The following is a 21,301-nucleotide window of genomic DNA, read 5'->3' on the forward strand; positions in this document are numbered from 1 at the left end:
ACCTGAGGCACAACGGTCCTAAGGTTAAACCACCATCCGTTCTCGCTCTCTCTCTCTCTCTCTCACACACACATGAAAGAACACTCCTCTGATCTCTAGGACTATGGCGACTTCACTTTTACCTTTGTGATTTACAGAAAGTATAAACATACTGCACCTCTAATAAAGTTGGTAACACACAATGCCACCACAAGACCATTAGATTTTTTTAAAAACAACTTCTGTTAAGTTCAGGATGCATTACGGTGCAGTAATGCACGTTGTCAAAATAGTTTCAACAACAGCTACAGTCATCTACTTATTAATATGTGAAATGAGGAATCCCCAGGGAACACCCCGCTTACTGATCAGGCAGATTAAAATGCCTCTCTCATACTGGAGGCACAAAATCAACAATATTTCAGTGATAGTCTTACTCAAAAGGATACTTGAGAAATCTGAAGTACAAATAGATGGGTCACATTGGCACACTAGGAAACACAGTAAAGGTCGAGTGTAATACACACCATGTAAAGAAAGCTGTACAACCGAAGTAAGATAACAAAGTGTGGAGCTGGATGAACACAGCAGGCCAAGCAGCACCTTAGGAGCACAAAAGCTGATGTTTCGGGCCTAGACCCTTTTCTGATGAAGGGTCTAGGCCCGAAACATCAGCTTTTGTGCTCCTAAGGTGCTGCTTGGCCTGCTGTGTTCATCCAGCTCCACACTTTGTTATCGTTATCTCGGATTCTCTAGCATCTGCAGTTCCCATTATCTCTGTTCAACGGAAGTAACTCATTAAACCAGACCTGGAAATACAAAGATAAAGGCAGATGGGATTTGCAAATCAAGAAAGGAGAGAAGGCTCTTTACATCAGCACAATATCATTCACTTTTCAGAAAATGCACTTTTGAACACATACAACATGAACATTGAAATTTTGAAAGCAAGGAGCACACTCTGTTCAAAAAGCATTCAATTAATTACATTAGTGCCTCAACAATTATGGTTAAAATTATCATCTGTCCTGTGATTAATCATTATACAATTAATTTGCTGCCCAGTTTTAAACTAGTTAATTTGATTCATGGACAATGTTTTTTTTAAATCATGCACAGATCAAATAATGGACACTAACACACACACACACATTACTTTGCTGCGCATATTATTCAGACCATTATCTGCTGCACTGGTGAACTGCAAATGAAGAGAACTTACTGCGCCATTTTAGATGAACTACCTTCTAGATAAAATGTGGCATTACAAATGAAAAAGATAGGTGTAGGCTGTGCTGCTACTTACAGAGCTTAATAGTAATGGATTTGCTGTTTTTCTCTTTGGTCCAACATGCAGCTGCAAACCTGGATGGAGCTTTAGTTTGCAAATTATCAGAATAGAACATCAAAATAAACACTGCATTTTCATTCAATTAGCCTTTATAGGTCAGATAAAGGACAACAACTAAACAAAATCTAGTGCCAAAAATTATACTGGTATAAATAGTACTTGATCTTCAAAACTCAAAAGTATGTAGCTGAAATAAAGAAGACAGGTAATTAACTATTAATTATTTGTTTTCCCATTGATTGGAGAGAATCATGCTCCTGTACTAGTACAAGATGGCGGCATTCATGGCTTGTAGAATTCTCAACTGAACGTGATCAATATTGCTTTTTTAACCAGACAGCAGGAGCAAAGCTTTAACAACATGATAGAGTGTCCTTTTCATCTCTGTCTACTTAGCCTTCTATCTTCCATAAAAGCAGCTTTTACCTTTGGAAAGTGACAATCAGGTTGGTGCCCAAAAATGCAGAGGAAGATAGAGTGCATAATTCTTCAGCAACCCTCTTAAAGTAGCTAACACAGGGCTTTTTTTGGGCAACATCCATTTGGACATTTATTATATAAATGCCAATTTCTCCTTCCTATTGAAGTAATTGATGCAAACAAACTAGGGAACCAATCTTATATCACACAAAATATTTTTAAGAAAGACTCATCAATTCTCTTGTTCCATACAACTAATTATTAATATTTGTGTTTCTATAAATCCATCCACACCAATACGCCTTAGGAAACTTTACATAATTAACTACTTTTTAAACTATAGTAAACTTGGCATCAGCAGACATGGTTAAGAATTGAGCAGATTTTCTGAAACAGACCTAGGTAAACTTCTGCTCTATTACATTTCCTCAGCACTTTTCTAGATGATCACTGTTTCTCACGATATTACTGTTGTGAAAAGTAACTGCAGAAATTATTCTTCAGTTGTAGAATGTCCAAAATTAGTTTTGTCACTCATGCCATTGAAGTTCCCAATAAGAAAAGCGCAATCAGCTGAAAATGAGTGCATTGCTGCAGATCACCCCTCTCCCCAAACATATTCTTTCTTGAGACAATGTATTTTATCCTCAGACCAATGACAGGCCCGTCTGCAGGATACAAGATCAAGAAATTATGCATTTTCTTTAAGAGCTTACTTCAATTACAGAAGCTAGAGTCACTAATGATAAAGTTTTAAAATCAGAAACTTGAGATTATGAAACAACATACATAGGACATGAATTATTCTGGCTGCATAATTCATGTTATCTACCACTGACCTTGAATAAAGCTACCCAAAGATCGAGTGATCTGCGATTTGGTTTTCCTTTTTCCTAGCAATGGTTTAAAGTCTGCTACTAAGAATATCAATCTGGACCAAGTCAGTTAGTATGACAGAAACCAAGACATCCTTCTTTGCAAAAGATTTACTATTATAGACTCAGTCTCATAGCTCCTTCCACACACTAGCCCCTTGTTCTCCCCTTTTAAATCAACATAGTTAATTAATCAATTAACCCCAATTACCTGCTAAACTATATGCTATTTAAACAAAGCAATCTCTTAACAGCAACAGTTCCATCAGCAAGCAGTCAATCACAGCGAAGCATTTACACACAAAAGTTTTGCAATAGTAAAATGATGATGAATAGTTAAATATAGAAACAAAACAAAGAAATTTGACAGTCAAATGAAATTGCTTTCTCAGCGACTGTGAAGTTATGTGCTATTAAAATTGCTTGTCACCTCATTCAATTAGACAAGAATTTTTACAGTGAGACTAAGCATAGATTGGAGTCCGTCATAAATTCAATCTTTTCCATTAATGGTGGGAAACATAAATCTCTCTGGAGAAGCACAGAATCACTAACACTAACATCTGGAATCCTGCATTATTCTGTACATGTGCAGAATTCAGAATTTTGCTGAGAATTTCAATGGAGTGACACTGGCAAATACTAATATTTCTACTACTATTATCTTCAGAAAATCCAGGTCATTCTATTTTTCAGAATGCACAGAATGCAATACTTATGCTGCTGTTTGACATCAAATTACTGGTTTCATCATGCAAACTCCTGGGGCAAACTGATGACTTAGTGCTACTTTGCTAGAATATTAATCCTGAGATCCAGAATATGTTCTGGGGAAACAAGTTGAAATGTCGCCATGACAGATGATGGAAATTTAACTTAATAAAAGTCTCCAACATCTGCAGTTCCCATTATCTCTGATCAATGAAAGTCTGGAATGAGATCTAGAATGAAACTATTGTTGGAAAAGCCTGTCTGATTTGCTGATGTCCTTTACAAAGGAAACCACTGTCTTTGACTAATCTGGCCTCCACTTGACTCAAAACCCATAACGTGGATGACTCTCAACTGCCAATTAGATCGACTTTATAAGCAGTGCCTTAAAAGGAGAACAAAAATGAAATGGAGAGTTTTAGACGAGGAACTCCAAAGCTCAGGGCCTAGACAGCAGAAAACATGGCCATCAATGGGAGTACAAACTGAAATCTGGAAACAAGCTCATTGTGGCTCAGCACACTTATGTTGGTGTGAAGAAGATTTGGATTCAAGTCATATTCTAATTCTTGAATGCAAAAACCAATACTTTGTTAAAAAAATTTAACTTGTTCAGACTCGTTATTACATATAAAAACCTAAAGAACTGTGGATGCTGGAAAGTAAACAAGAAAAAAGTGCTGGAAAAGCTTAGATAAAGTGTGGAGCTGGATGAACACAGCAGGCCAAACAGCATCTTAGGAGCACAAAAGCTGACGTTTCGGGCCTAGACCCTTTTTCGTCTAGCGGCAACTGTGGGGAGAAATCAGAGTTAATGTTTAGGGTTCTGAGGAAGGGTCACTGGAGCCGAAACGTTAACTCTGATTTCACAGGTGCTGCCAGAGTTTCCAGCAATTTCTGTTTTTGTTATGATACACATCTGGAGAAGGAAGGACTTCAAGCTCCCCTTTAGATCTAAAGGTACTATCATTCATACCAGCACTGAGCCATAAGAATCCTTAGAACTGAGTTCTTTTTTATGGAATACCCACAAAAACACCAGTTTCACAAATTAAACAAGTAATTGACTTGCACTATGCTTAGGGGCAGTCAACCACCACCAAATATTGGTGAGGATAGGAATAGAGTGCGGGTGGGGAGGATGCCTTTATTTTTGCAATAAACATATCCATCACAACTCTAATGAGCTGACGTTCTGAAATAAAATGATGAGGAGTGATCATAGGTAATCTGCTGGCAGAGTTCACCAGGTAAACAGTAGGGAGGAGGAAATTGTATGGGATGGAAATAGGCAAGATTTGATCCCAACAGGCACATTCCATAGATAATCAATGGGAAAACAAAATATAGCAACTGGAGTTGCAATTTGTAAGCAGGGAGCATCAATGGACCCTTCAGAAGATGGTCAGAGAAGCAGAGGATTCCATATGCTTGACTCTGTCATGGATGATACTATGATGATGGTCAAAGTGTAAGACAAACAAGGAGTACGATGATATTGGTTCGGCAGCCAAGAAATTAAATGAACAATAATATCTGAAGAGGAGCCGATAAGGGTTAAAAAGCAAAAAAAAATTTTAAAGTGTAAAAAGTGGAAGTAGAAATGTTTTACATACACAAAAGCAAAACCGTGGGCATTCAGATGACAAGTTCCAAAAGGTAGCATGATTAGTTTAGTGTCTGGGTAAGAGTGGTATGCTTTCAGTGTTTGGAGCTTTTCTTAAAGATAAGCTCCCATAAATCTAAAATAACTGAAAATAATGTGAAACTGTCGTTGGTTAGATTAAAAAGTGCCTTTATATTGACATATTTTTAACAGTACATCCCTCTGCATCACTCAAAAGCAACAGATCATTGTCCACAATACCAAAGTAAGATGCGTTGCCATGAGTTAATGAAAAAAAACTTAAATAGTCATTACCAAACCAGCTGTGATTTGAAAAGGATACAATCACAATGAAGCTTTTCTATAAAAGAAAAGCTGAAGTGGTCAATTAAAATAGATCAGGGCACTATACAATCACATCAAGGCAAGGAATAGGAGTGTAGAGGAGGGAGATGTTGGGAGAATCCTAGGCATTGAAGGAAGCAGAGATGGAAGAGAATAGGTATCGTGCCAGATGTGGTTCAGTTGGTAGCATTCTTGACCCTCTATTAATGTTCCATATTTAAGTCCCCATGTGGGCTTGGAGAAACTTCAAGGAGAACATTCAAGTGCAATATGGAGGGAGTACTGTACAATAGTGCTCATGATACCATTTCAACTAAAAACAGCAGGGGAGCTATCCATAACGTCCTGGCCAATCTCTCAATTAACATCATGAAGACAAAAAAAACTTTATTTGGTCACTATTGTTGTTTGTGGAGGATTGTTGGATGCAAATTAACTGTTGGGTTTCTTATGTTCCAACACTGAATGCACCTCAAGAAATAACCACATGGCTGTAAAGCATTCCAAGACATACGATGGTCATGAGAGGCACCATACATATACAAATCTTGCATTACTTTTTTTTCCCCATAAAGGCCATAGATGTAAAAAAAAGGAACATTGCAAACTTGCATTGAATTAGCCCAGGGTCAATTTTTCAAAATTTGAAAAGGATCAGATTCTTTACGTGTTTTGACATTTAAAAATGAGGACCTTTTACTCGCCTTCATTTGTGCCTTATTTTAAAAATCCTACACAATAAAATAATGACTTGTCAGATGACAAGTTCTACAAGGGAGCATGAAGAGATTACTGCCTTAGTGGAAGTGAAATGTTGTTAATGATTATTCTGAGATTTTTTTAAAAAGGAAATCATATACCTAAAACACCTTAATAACATCAAATTCTTTGTGGTCATAAAGAAAAATATGCCTTTTAAATTTATCTGTTCAAAGAAAACCTACACCTGCATACAAAAAAGGAAAGGATCATTGTAGACAACAGTTGCCAATTGTCTGACAATGACTGTTCTTGGCATCTATTAAAAGGGAGTTTATAGGGTCCTTTCATACAACTATACTTGCCGCTTGAATGGGTAGTAGTAACACAAATGATTTATAATAGATTCAATATAGCCTGCAACAAACACAATTCGAAGAATCAGCCAGCTTTGCTCTTTGAAAATAGTTTCTTCTAAAATATGGCTGCTGAAAATTTTGAAAATCAATACACCATGTCAAAAGAGTTACAGAAAGCTCGTAACAGATTTGCTAAGCAAGCCACATGGTGCAGTCTACACTTCAAGCTCCAATATAAAAATTTGCAAGAGAATGCATTTAGACAAGCAAACAATTTATTACATTTGCTTGTCAGACACAAATGTAAATGTGCATACACATGGGAGCACTTGTATTTGTGTAGCCAAAATCAATCCTGACAAATAATGATTGACAACCTCTTTAATCTTACTCACTTGCCCTCCGTATTTAATTTTACTCCCCAGAGTAACTGCCTGAATCCATTTCATTAACTCTTTAAAGACAACACATTGATATTTATGGCACATTGGGACAGATGAATAAGTCATAATATGTGCACTAGTTCACGTTTCCTCCAAGGTATACAAATAAGCAATTGATGCAACTAATTTTTAAAAGTACTAATTAATATTAGTGGAGTGTGAAATAAATGTAAGACAATGAATAGGTAAATGCAGGCCAGAGGCTTACTGCCCATTGCTGGGGCATGCCACCTCAGTGTTCTAAATCCAGTATGTCAATCAAGCAATAAATTATTATTACATTACTTTAGAATTACTCAGTTGATGAAATAGTGATCTATTACCGCATTCATATTAATGGTCACATTTCAGTGGCAATCACAAAGAATGGCTCTGCCTTTCAACAAATTAAAAAGGGACATATATCTTTCTCATATTAAAAATGATCCAAACTACAGAGAACTCAAGGAGATTACCACATTGCAGAACATCATTGTATACAGAATAACAAATTATTGAAGGAACTTCAAGGTTGCAACATAATTGAAGAGATCTGATTACATTATAAAACTCCAACAGCACAGGTAATGTGGTTTATGAATGTCATTGAAATCTCAAAATAGAATTAGAGTCTTTAACGCTCTCTCTTTATTCCCCATTCTGTATTGCATTATTTAAAGCATATGCAATTTGCCTTTCTGTAATTAGTTAAATGAAATTATTCAAATGTTACTGTAGTAACACCTTTCTTGACAATGGGAATTACAGGAAATGCCTCAGTCTTTAGCACCCTCAACCAGGGAATTTTCATTTTAACATAGACAGGTGGTGAATGGATGTCAGTTACACTGGAAAGATTTATGATGCCACGGTTCCAAATCATTCCAGCAGATAAGTGGACAAGTAAGCTATCTTTAAAACACTTCTGCAGCTTTAGAAACTCAAGACCACCAACATATTGCTGAGATAGTAGCCAATCATAGAATCTCAGAAATTGAATATTTTTTATCCAGCAAAAATGCAACTTTCCTCATTTTATTCCTGATTTATCATGAGACTTTTGGCAAAGTGGGATAAGTCCATTGCTTAACAATTAGGTAACACCAACATCAAGGACAAGATTAGTTTAATTGAGGATGCTTTGTGAAATATAGGCATAAAGACGAATTGGGCTGGTTTTAGGGCTGGTGTTGGCACTGAAATTCAAATGAATGACCATCTTCATATTCTGCAGAACTGAACCACGGGCTCCTTTTGACTCTCATATTCATCAATATTTCCCAACAGAAGGTGGAATGGACACTGATGATGATTCCAAATATCTTTATTTGAGTTATTGTTCAAACTCCACTTCAACTTTTCATCAATTTTAGGTGTTTTGTTTAAGCCCCTGTTGGTGCTCGTAAGTCCAAAGCAGAATGGACCAGCAGAAGTTACACTTGAATTCAACGAGCAGTTGGATAAGAAGAATGCCCAGTTATGCATGAGTTACAATGAGTGTTCAACTGCACAACTCCAATTAAACAGTAATGTAAATGGTGCAATACAACTTGGTGCTATCACTCTCCAATGCAAACTGCATTCCCTTCCAACATCCAAAGACATAGATGTTTCTTTGTACATGTACACACACACACACACACACACACACACACACACATTTATACAAGATGTTACAGCATCAGTGAACTCTTTTGCACACTGGTACAAGAAAATAGATTTGCAACTTATAAGGCTTTTATGAACAAACCAACAAATCTGATAAATACATTGAACGTCTTCACACACTCTCCCATCCCTGCCATTCTTTTAAGCAAAAATGTAAAGGAAATTGAAAATTCAATGTTTGACATTGGTTTAAAGAAATTTCACAGCCATTCTATGGATGATATAATAGCAATACTGTGCAAGTCAGCAAACAACAAGTTGAGTATTTTTGTTTATTGCTGGTCACAGGAGAGATGCAATCAACTCTCAGAGCATTCTGTTTGAAATCATTATCCAAAACAATTTATGGGATTCTAAAACTATGGTTTTAAAAGTAATAGCCAGTGAGAATGAAGTTAAACATGCATTTTATGTTTTAATGATATATTTTACTTGCATCACATTGATTAACAAATAAAAATACATATTGTTCAAAAAGCAGTTAATAAATTTAGGTCTTGTGTGACTAGTAGTCTGAAACAGAATAGGGTGCGTTCTCATGGTCAGAAAGTGGCTTTTATTAGTACTGCATGGCGTCCAGTTACTAGTGAAATCAGTGTTTCAGTTGTTGTCGAAGATAATAAAATGTGAGGCTGGATGAACACACCAGGCCAAGCAGCATCTCAGGAGCACAAAAACTGACGTTTTGGGCCTAGACCCTTCATCAGAGAGATGCTGTGTTCATCCAGCCTCACATTTTATTATCTTGGATTCTCCAGCATCTGCAGTTCCCATTATCTCTGTTACAGTTGTTGTCCCTTATTTTTCTCAGTGATTTAGGTGAGCGTGTCTTGGACACGTCTACATCCATCTGAATCATAAAACAAAATACTTTACATTCAAAAGGACCTTAGATGAAACAAATAAATCAAAAATAAATTTAAATAAACAAATAGACTGTGTGAAATGGGAGGGAGATTACAGAATCCATCTTCTATCTGGATAATGTATTTTAAATCTATAACTATTGTGTTACACACATGGGTAGTAATTCCAAGCATGTGTACACTATGAAGACTCATATTCTGGGATACAGAGTTGGAAGCTGGAATGGATACTAATATTTCATAAAACAGAAAAAGTTTCATGAGGAGAATGACAAATACATTAATGAACATAGTGGCTATCAGATACAGTGGTAAGCTTAGCAAACAAGAGCATTTTAGTGTGGAACAGTGTAGACACAGAAGATTTGATTAAGCTCTTTAACATAATGAAGGATTTATATTTAGTAGAAATGGATAGACAAATTGAACAAATAAATTAGGGAGATCAGGAAATAACATGTCAACTTAGTATAGAAATTATAGAAAGTAATTAACTTCAAACCCAATACCAGCATGTGCATGTGTGGATTAACAGCTAACAATCAAAAGGAAGTTGCATGAGTCCTTAAGTATGATCAATAATGTGACATGCAGGAAAGAGGTGAGTATTAGAAAGATGCATGTCAAGCACTGGGTCACCTTGGGTATCAAAAGGGTCCTCCCATTTTTCTTCCCTAAATTGGCCAATGATTTTTAATATTTATTTTTGTCATTTTCTGGGGTGTGCAAGTTAGTATGAATCAGAAGAGGGTTGGGAAAGAGAAAGGGCTGAATTTGAGCATACGTGGTTTTCTTTATATGCTTACATTACCGCATGACACTATCAGATGGTATTATTGGGCCAGTTGGTCTTTATCTGCTTCACTTCAAAAATGAAACCTCCTGCAGGACTTTCAGGTTTCCAAGGTTATCTAGCTGACAATAATTATGTGGTTAATGTAAATTATTTGCAATTTAGAACTTTATATTGATTACACGTCTGATCAAAAAATGCTCCAGGCATAATTTGTAAAATAAAACTTTAGTTTGGTGCAATGATTTTGACATCCAGATGTTGCAAACCTAATTGGCCTCAGATTTATGCATTTTTATCTTAGTGGCCTCATCTACAGAAAGCCCAGTCAATTTAGAACACTTCAGAAGCTAAATGTTTTTACTAGATTCTTGGCAGTTACAGTAGGGAACATTAGCATTGCAAACAGTAGTCTATTCTGAATGCTTAAATTTTCTCAGCCAGTGCAATGAATGCAACTATAAACCTCAAGCTATAGTGAAAGAAACTTTATGAAGGTAGAATATTAGAGAAGATCAGAGCTGGGAAAATGTTACGATGATACTTAAGTAATTAGGTACAAATGCCAGAGTCATAGAATCATAGTACAAAAGGCTCTTTGGCCCATCAAGTCTAGACCACCAAAAATACACCACCACCTATACGAGTCCCACTTCCACCCCAACCAAGTGTCTTTATGTTGAATACCTCAACACTTCAATTGCTTATCCAAGTTCATTTTAAAGGTTATGAGGTTTCTCCATCTCAACTCTCTTCCCAGGTAATGCATTTTTTAGAACTCATTCTTTTATATATACTTAGAGACCGAGACACAAAATCAGATCTTTTAGCATTCAGAAGCACAACCTCGCTTACATGACAACATATATACTACAAGGCAGTTTCAAAAACAGGAAGTAGAAATAGCTGCTAGCTGTGACAGTGATAAAATGCAGCTATTGACAGCCATCCTCTCAGTACATCCAATCCACTTCCACTTCCACTGTGGTTTTATTCCACTCCTCTTGATCAGACATTTCTCCTTACCTTCCTACAGTCAATTCACAATAAAAAGAGAAAATGCAACTGAGCAACTATATAAATGCATGAGAGGGGACTGAGACACTCTGGCAGGTTTCCAGAAAAAGTGCAGTTAGAAGGTTAAAATAAGCTAAATTGATTAAACCAAAAAACTAAATCATTAAAGAAAATACCATCTCAACACTTATAGACAGAAAATCCAGAGCAGTATATTACTGAATATTCTTTTAATTAGACCTCATGTGTATCACCTCAGGATGAGCGCACATGTCCTAGACAATTATAAAAAAATACATCTGTATATCTTTTAGGAAGTTTTGCATATCTACCCAAATAAAGTTAAATTAGGGATACTGATGAGAAGTGTTTTGTTAGCAAATGGGCTTCACAACTGTGCCTCTGGGATCTGGTCCAAAAACAGACTCAAGACATAAGACACTTCTCTAAGATCTGCAAACAGAAGTCACATTTTCAGTTCCACTTCGTCAAGGACAGAAGTTGTTTGTAACACGATCCAGTTAATGACCTAATTGAAACATGACCCACAGTTAAAGCGTTCGAAAGGGCAGCAACCTGGAAATTTAAATCAATTCACACAGCTTAATTGGGTGGCTGCGCTGTAAGAAAATCATAGTAACTTCACCTTTGATGACTTGACCTTCCCATTGTCCGGTTATTTGAGAGGTTTACAATTTATGAAACAAGGCTATGGAGGAACATCACCAGTGGGGGAGAAGGGGAATAGCGCAAAAAGTAATGGCGCGATATCCTCGGGGTTCCTCTGCTTCAATCACTTGTATTTAAACGGCAATTATGGAATGCTGTCGCGCGTTTAAGATATCCATAGGAATATTTAATCAGGTTCAGTTAGGGCAATAGTTCTGGCTCCGGAGTGATACTCAAACCAAAACATCACCTACACAAATAGAGCACAAGCACTTTAGAAACGACCGCTTCAGTTCATTTCTATTCCTAAATGTTGATTATGTTCAGGGATGGTCTGTGTAAGCACATGATATTTGGCCAGCCTACAAAGTCGTTGTGACAAGGTTTGAGTCGAACAGTACAGGGAATGAATGGATAAGATGATTTACACAGTGGAGGGCGCACTACCCACTATGGAGTTGGAGCACGATTTGCCGATAGCGAACCACATCTATTGCAAGTGCACTGGTGCCTGGATCTCAAAATACAACGCATGTTAAACTAACATCCATTATTTTATGAACATTGGTTTACTTGAAAGTACTGACTGAACTCCACTTTCACCTTTTAGCGTCACGGCAAACTAAATTTTCCGGCATTTTCATTTTCGTCGATGTTTCTCGCGATTTTAAAGGAGTTACGATAAGTGCTGGTGATAACTGCACAGGAAATTGTTTCTGTCTGGAAAAATAAAACTTGAACTCAATTTGTGACGGTACAATCGGTGACCCTGACAGGGGGTGACAAAGGAAGACTAATTCACACTCCAATTAACAATTCATCATTGGTCTCATTATCTGATGTCAATTAGTTTAATCAGATTGACGAAAAGGGATAAACATTAGGATTAGAAATGCTTGATTGGCAATTCTTTATAAATTGTTTGTAGATATGTCTCACTCGTGACACATAGCAATTATGCACACTGTCAAGCACTTTAAAACAAACGGCGCAACAATTGAACAAGATTTGAAAACTATACCCAATGAAAAATCTTTAAAATGAGTTTTCTTCGCACATTTCATTGTTCAGTTTTCAACTATGTTAACCCTTCCAACTTCGCAGCCTGCACAATGTAAGCGTCTCCGGTGCTCATTAACATCCAGTCATTCAGCAAATAATATCGCCATACGGACTTTTGACTGCGCCGTACCTATATGTGCAACCAAAATCCAATAACACACCAGAAGTATTCTAAATGAAAAGGGTTTAGGGAGAGAATACTCTCCATTTGATTTCCCTGTCGAACACGTGAATCCCATTAAGCTGAACAACCGAAGCATTAGTCCTGTATTAACTGACTTTAAATACAATGAATACACACATTATGTTTTTTTTTGCAGCCAAAGCCTTACCTTGACCAAAGACCGTCATCAGACAAGCTAGAAGTAAACATAACGTGCTCATTTTTAACCGATACGGGGAGAAAAGATTCTTATTCATCCCAGAGGTTGCCAGCTCACATCGAAAGGGTATCTTTCTGTTCTGTCTCACCCAACTACTTTCCGAGTCAATTCAGATGGAGTCTCCGCGGCAGAGAAAGAAGTCGTTGCTGGCTCTGACTTGCCGAAGCACAAGTGGGGAGTTGGCCTGAATCTTGACGAGGTTTTTTAGTTGTGTGAGCCAGTGTCGCGACTCCCGGCTGCCGTCAGCACCACGGATAGCTCCAACCGATGGAGCCGACCACGTGCAACGTGACGTGCTGCTGCCGCTGAAAGTAACCCGCTCGATTGCAGGTTCTTCAAGTTATAGTGCACAGGGATGCATTCTGCAAGGGAGCACCTATTCGCCCACTCCTTCTTCTCATGTACGGGGAAGTCCGTATATTTTTCAATGCATCTCTCGCTACGTTGTCCGCATTTAATTTAATACCCCTGCGTATTACAACCCTGGGTTCCGGTTCTCTCTCTCTCTTTTCCTTGGAAGTGCACACACAAACGGCAAGTCAACATGGATCACATTTGCAGCACGGAAACAGCCCATTCGGCCCATCTGCTCTCAGTCACTGTTTATGCACCTCTCATCCACACTCACTTCACCTAACTTTCCGTTGACATAATCGCAGAATACCCAGGATGCTGAAAATATTTTATTCAGAAACAACGTAGAAAATGCTAGGAAGACTTAACAGATCTGGCAGATTCTGCGCAGAGTGTTGAATTCAGATATATGACTCCTTGTCATCGATCAGAAATGTTAACTTATTTTTCTCATCTAACCATGTGAGCATGCCCCATCTCCCTTATCTCACGGATATGCTGTTTGAGAGATTTGTTCTGAGCACTATCCTTTAGGGTAACATGTTCACACTGGAGATTAGCTTGGAACTGTTGCTCTAGAATATGCGTTATTTATCACGACTGTTTGCACTCGAGTTCCGTAATAATATTCAGATATGTAGTCCTTGGTATCTGTGTCGTGAGCCATGAATGTATCCCGTGGACTGCAGGGTCAAAGCTAGAAGTCAGTCACCGAAAGGAATATGTAGCTACTGTATTTTTAATCAACCTGTTTAGACTGGTTATAACACACCTTTGGAGGAGGGCCCTCTGACTTTGAGGGAGGGACGCTACCGCTGCACCACAAGAACTCTCCAGAAGGCAGCTGTTAAGTACAAGAGTGTACAAGGCACAGATGTCTGTGTTTAGCTTCAGAACTAATGGAAACATTTGCCTTTTTCACGAATAAATCCCACCTCGTCCCCAGAAAACCAGGCTGGGCAACAGAATTTGAAACCCTGAGTTTGCTTCGAAAACTGTCTTCCACCTCCTTGAAACTCTTGAGTATCTTGATCTGGGATGTAAGCGAGGGGAAATGTTCCGGTTCCTAAACTGCATTTCAACATTTTATCCTTATATTGCAACTGGGAACCGCGACTCTTAGAAAAATGGTTACTTAAATCAGGAATTTGTTATGTTGAAAGCGAAGAACCAATGAGGAATGACCATTTCCTCACAGAGCCTATTTGAGATGCAGTACCTTGTGCAAGTAAATGGCTGCAGTAAAATAATGCAGTAAAGAAGGTTTTAAAATATAAATGAAAATGACACAACGACACATTTGAATGAAAAATGACAATCCTTTATAAATTGTAGTGCTTAAACGACTGCTCAAAACGAGTACATTAAAATGAAAATGATATTCCAATGGCCAAATAGTGGTATGGAATAGGGCAGACTGGAATTATACCTGTCAAACCTGACTCCCAGATTCAGCTGACTCGGAATCACAGAGTGTTCAAGGTGTGGAAGCAGCCATTCGGCCCATTGTTTCTGCACTGGCACTTTAGGCATTTTACATTAGTGCCAACCTCCAGCCTTTTCCTCATAACCATGCACATTGTTTCTATTGAAGTAATCATCCAATGACCTCTTGAGTACCTCAACTGACCCTTCCTGTGACACATTTCCAGACAGTGTATTCCCGAACCTAACTAGTTGATGTCAAAAAATGGTTTTTTTTTACACACTTTGCATTTGCTTCTTTGGCAAGGGACTTTAAAATCATGCCCTCTGCTTCTCAATTGTTTCTCTCTACCAACTCTGTCCAGACGCCTCCTAATTTTGAAAACTTCTATTAATTTTTCCCTCAGCTTTTGCCTCTCCAACTTCTCTAATCTTTTCTCATTCCACAAGTGTCTCATTCCTGGGACCTCAAATCCTTGCAAACCTCTTCAGAACTCTTGTCCTTCACAAATCTTCCAAACAACCCATATATTTCTATGTGACTATGAACATATCCCAGATATTTGTTTTCTGGATGACCAAAGTTAGACAGACTGGGCTGTAAGTTTTGGGCTCAACTTTGCAACCTTTTTCTAAATAAGGGTGTAATTTCTGCAATTTTCCAATCCTCCAGTACCACTCACAAATCCAGGGAAGAATAAAAGATGATTATCAGTGCCTGTGCAATTTCCATTCTCACTTCATTTAATATCCTTGGAAACATCTCATCTGGTCACAGTGCCTTATCGACGTTCACTACCAGCAACTTATCCAACACCACTTCCCTTATCAATTTTAAATTCCTCTAGAGACAGGGTTTCCGACACCAGGGTCTGCCTCATACATAAAGATAGCTGCTTCCTCACCATGTAAATCCCCTTTTCAGTTCCTAATTACCCCCACTCCTTTTTACCATGCTTTTACAACTGATGAGATTATAGAAAACTTTAGGATTTCCCTTCAGGTTGTCTGAGAATCTGTTTTCATAATCCCTCTTAGTTTCTTGCATTTGCTTTTTCATCGCCCCCTGAACCTTCTGCATTCTATAGAAAAAAATTAGCTTGTTTTTCAATTGTAATCACAATTTGATACCTCTCAAAAGTATTAACCCTTTCCTCTAACATAATTTCTATCCTCTTTATCACCCAGGGAGTTCTGGATTTGTTTACCTTGCCTTTCCCTGTTGAGAGAATATACTTTAAATGTGCTCAAACTATCACTCATTTGAAGGTAGCCCATTGCTCAGCTGCTATTTTTCTCACCAACTTTTGGTTCTGCTAATATCTGGCCTAGTTCTATTCTTACGCCATTAACATCAACACTCCAGCTGATGTATCTGATTATTTTTAATCTGGATTAAGCAATGCCATTTTCCACCACTATCCTAACCTTATGACACAATCACCACTGTCCCCGTAATGTACTTGATTTACTTAGACTATCTCATTCCCAAAGTTCAGGTCGAGCGCCTCTTTTCGTGTTGGTTGGACACATACTGCTGGAGGAAATTCTCCTGAACATGATCTAAGAATGCTTGTCCCATACTGTCACTCTCACCACCACTTTTCCAGTCCATATATGGAAAATTGTAGTCCACCACTTGAACTGCTTAATGATGTTTATACCTCTCCGTAATTTCCTTGCAGATTTTTTTTGTATTCTTCCCACTAGGTGGTGGTCTGTAGACTACAGTGATCAATGTCATTGCGCCCTTCTTATTCCTTACATGTAACCACATTGATTCTGTCCTTAAACCATCTAAAAAATTCTCTTTCACCAGGACTGCAATGCTTTCTTTAACCGAAACTACCAGCCCTCCTGATATGTTCCTTTTCCTATCTTTTGTGAACACTTTGTAGTAAGGATATTTCAGGCTTGTTGCAATGCTCCAGTGAAGTTCAGTGCAAGGTGTAAGAACAACATCTCATTTTCTGTCTGCGGACCCTGCAGCCTTCTGGACGTAATATCAAGTTCAGTAATTTTAGGGCCTGAGTTCTCCCATGTCCTTATTCTAACCCCCACAACTAGGCCTTGGTATGACATAGTGTGCTATTACACACCACCACAGTCCCCATTAACAGCTATTCACACTCCTAGCCAGATAGTTACCCACTCCTTTGCATGCCTAACTGCTGTTCTCCCTTTGGATTCTATTCCCAACTATAGTTTACTCCTTACCCCCTCCTCCCACCCTAGATTCTGCATATAAAATGACATTTTCCTAGCTACCATTAGTTCTGAGAAAGGGTCATTCAACCCAAAACCTTAACTCTGAATCCTCTCCACAGATGCTGCCAGACCTGCTCTTCCTTAAACCAGGTCAGGGCATTGTTGACACAACATCAAAATCCCACAAGGAAACTGTCTTGAAACTCCTCAGTATTGTTTGTTATACTCCATGCATTCTTATACATGCAATTAAATCTTGATTTAAACTTTGTTATTTTCTCCCTTACTTTGACTCCACATTTAATTTACAATTCTTTATTTTGCTGTCTGTCTCTCCCAGTTTGCTATCTGTCTCTCCCAGTATTCTATGGTTTCCATATTCTTTCTAAGTTAATTTAAACACTCTCCAATCGCAGGAACATAATACATCCATGACTCCACATACCACAAGACAGGCATTTCACTTGGCCAAGATATCCTAACCGTGTACTTTTAGGCTACTGTTAATTATCAACTGGAGATTAGCAGAAAATAGAGATTACAAAGTGTGGAGCTGGATGAACACAGCAGGCCAAGCAGCATCTTAGGAGCACAAAAGCTGACGTTTTGGGCCTACACACTTTGTTATCTCGGATTCTCCAGCATCTGCAGTTCCCATTATGTCTGATTAGTAGAAAATAGACTTTTTTTTAAACCATTACTCACAAATCATTCCCTCTCATGTACCTATAACCTTCTCTTTCCCAGTGCTACTTTAGAAATTTACAGTTCCCAAAATCATTGGATTGATACATGGCTGAAACAACCAATCAACACACAATTATCCTGTGATGTCACCTGAGGAATTTATTTTCTGCTCTCCTAGCACTGTAGTATCTGGCACTCTCCCTCTTGCACTGTTTTATCTGGAGTCCTCGTTTTCACTTTATCCCTCTGATGTTGTCTTACATTGTGTTTGCTCTCTATCTCTCTCTCACACACAGTTTTAACTGCTGTCCTTTCTATCTCTTCCTTTTAGTGCTGTTTTATATAGGTTCCTCTCTGCTTCCTGTCACTGTTTTATCTGATATCTGTGTGGCTCTAATGCTGTTCTATTTGGTGTCCAGTTTCTCATGTTATTTTGTATGATGACTCTCGCATGCTATTTTATCTGGTGTCCACACTCCCTCCCTGTCAAGCTGTTTCATCTCATGCTTTCCCTTTCTCACTCTATTTCATGTGGTTCCTGTTTTCTCTCTCTCTCTCAATGTTTTATCTGGTGTCCACTTTCTTTTTCATGCTGTTATATCAGGTGTCCTCTCTTGCTCACTTCATGCTCTTAAATGCAGTGTACTACCGTAGGAATTGAAGTTTATTGGTCCATTTCCAGATAAATGCCCTCATTCATTTGTCCCAACACCCTTCTCAACTGGCCAGCACTAACAATCCCTTGCCCACCAGGCCCAATACCTTCCTTACCTGATAGCCCTGACTATCCATACCTCTGGTTTAACAATGTTCGTGACCACCACAGGTCCTGACATTCCACATCCCCACCACCTCTCTCAACATTCAGCTACTTCAGAGCCCCCTCAAACCTACCCTAAGTATTGTATCACTGACCTGGCACCTACATACCTGTCACACTATCCTCCTGGCACCCTTAGCCAACTGCCTCCCTAGCCCCACACTTACTATCCATCATTAACCCTTTCACAGCAGCTGTCAAAGTGTTTAGCTGTGCTGCTAGATCACCGAGAACAGCACACTTTCTGCTGCAATAAGGGGCATGGTTTGACCACTCCAAGAATCCTTCACTACAGAGAACTGTGCTGCTTTCAGCTCTGCTTCACACTGATGAAGGAACCAGTGTTAGAATCCCAACTAGAAATGCAGAGCTCAGTGCTAAACAGAAAAAGAATAGGAGCAGAGTTGAAATCTGGTCATGATTGGCAGTCTTCGAAATATTACCATCAAGAATTGATGAATATAAAAGAAGTATATGTTCTTCTAGGTTTAAATAGAATGAGGAAAGATCTGATACAATTCCTCATTCGTACTGGCATATGAGATGAAAATTATACTTTTCTCCCATTCATTTGGCTTTATTAATACAATATTGTCCATTTTCTCATTACATCATCTGCTAAGCAGCCTGTTTTCTCTGCTATATCAAGGTGTAGAGCTGGATGAAGAAGCAGGCCACAGCTAGACCCTTCATTGTCTAGGCCCGAAACGTCAGCCTTCCTGCTCCTCTGATGCTGCTTGGCCTGCTGTGTTCATCCAGCTCTACACCTTGTTATCTCAGATTCTCCAGCATCTGCAGTTCCTATTATCTCTGTTTTCTCTGCTAACTGTGATATTCTTTGATTTTTAAAAATGCCTGAAACCTGATTTCAAAATTACTTTCGTCTGCCTCTTCCCTCGTTCTCTTAACAACATAAAACACATTATCCCCGTACTTGGGTAATTATCTATTTTTGATCCCAACTCCCTTTTGTCTTGGGAGTCGATGGAACTTTTACAGCACAACTGTTTCTAACTGTTTTTGTTGGAGACAGACCCCATTTATTGTGTTACAATCCTAGACAAGACCAGCAAATTGTTATGAGTATGGAACAATCGAGATATTTGTTATGATCGGCTTGGAATTCCATAATCCCTTAAAAAGTAAACTGCATTAACAAACCAGTGGTAAGAAAATAAAAGGCAGGATTCCAGGACTGAATTTAGATAGAAAAAAGATCTATTATACAAACTTTCACAAAATAAACATAAGCGTTAATGACTCATTGGTATACTCAACAGGCAGGATAATTCTAAACCATACACATAATATAAACAATTTGTACTCCAACATTTAGAAACATAAGATAATTATGGAATAACAGACAAACCATGGATAAACTTCACAGTCTGCATTTCAAATGATCAACTCAATCAAGACAGTTCCCACGCAAATAGTAGTGACTTGGAGACATGGAGAAGGGTTCCATCCCAGAACATTGACTTTCCTGCTCCTTGGATGCTGTCTAACCTGCTGTACTTTTCGAGCTCCCTGTTTTTTGATGAATATTTGTGAACCTGTGGATCACTAAATCTCAAATAAATTCTGAATAAAAACTGAAAGAACTTCAGATGCTGTAAATCAGGAACAAAAACAGAAGTTTCTGGAAAAGCTCAGCAGGTCTGGCAGCATCTATGAAACAAAAATCAGAGTTAACGTTTTGGGTCTGGTGACTGTTCCTCAGAACACCCATTAGATAGTAGACAATAGACAATAGGTGCAGGAGCAGGCCATTTGGCCCTTCAAGCCAGCACTACCATTCATTATGATCATGGCTGATCATCCACTATCAGTCTCCTGTTCCTGCCTTATCCCCATAACCCTTGATTCCGCTAGGTTTGCAATTGTTGAAATATCTACTTCTTAGCTCATATTTTAGAATATAATTTTCAGTTTTAGGAATTAAAGTTGAATAGTAGACAGTGAGTTAAGTGCAGTTCAAGCTCCTTGAAGTCTAGTGTAATCAAAAAGGGTCATGTTGATTTAAGAGGTTAACAGTTAACTAAGAAGGTAAGATAATTAAAATGCTGGACTTTAATGATTGCTCAGACACTTAAAACAAATAGCAATTCAGAGGATTACCTATACTTGTTTCACAAAATCAGAATATAAAATATGGAGCTTTAAAAATAGCAGGTGACTTACTTAGTTGGAGACATGGTATCTGCAGTAATGGCATTCCAGAGGAATTTGGAGCAAAATTAGTTAAAAACATTCAATAAATACTAATGCTTAAGTCAAGGACAGTCCAGAACAGCCTATATTGTCATGGAGATAGGTGGAGCTGAAGATGGTTCCCTGGTTTCAATTTATCTGGGGATATGTTTGAGACGTTAGTCACTGTTTGGCACTAGGAGAGTTACTGAAGAAGTATAGATAATAAAATGTGAGGCTGGATGAACACAGCAGGCCCAGCAGCATCTCAGGAGCACAAAAGCTGACGTTTCGGGCCTAGACCCTTCATCAGAGAGAGGGATGGGGTGAGGGTTCTGGAATAAATAGGGAGAGAGGGGGAGGCAGACCGAAGATGGAGAGAAAAGAAG

At 38.3% G+C, this 21,301-nt stretch overlaps 1 protein-coding gene across 4 annotated transcripts in view; it reads right to left on the minus strand.

The window, feature by feature from the left end:
* LOC125464660 (seizure protein 6 homolog) overlaps positions 1 to 13,826 on the minus strand; it is an 853,304-nt gene extending 839,478 nt beyond the window's left edge. For 2 of the 4 annotated variants that reach the window (XM_059655251.1, XM_059655250.1), the window contains exon 1: positions 13,175 to 13,822. In XM_059655251.1, the coding sequence (XP_059511234.1) occupies positions 13,175 to 13,262 (88 nt within the window). In that variant the 5' untranslated portion in view covers positions 13,263 to 13,822. Of the gene's footprint in view, positions 1 to 13,174 lie in introns of all 4 variants that reach the window. The other 2 variants (XM_059655252.1, XM_059655253.1) reach the window with 2 other exon arrangements.
* Positions 13,827 to 21,301: the final 7,475 nt, after the last annotated feature.

Source organism: Stegostoma tigrinum, chromosome 27 (genome assembly GCF_030684315.1).
Source record: "Stegostoma tigrinum isolate sSteTig4 chromosome 27, sSteTig4.hap1, whole genome shotgun sequence".
NCBI classification, from domain to species: domain Eukaryota; kingdom Metazoa; phylum Chordata; class Chondrichthyes; order Orectolobiformes; family Stegostomatidae; genus Stegostoma; species Stegostoma tigrinum.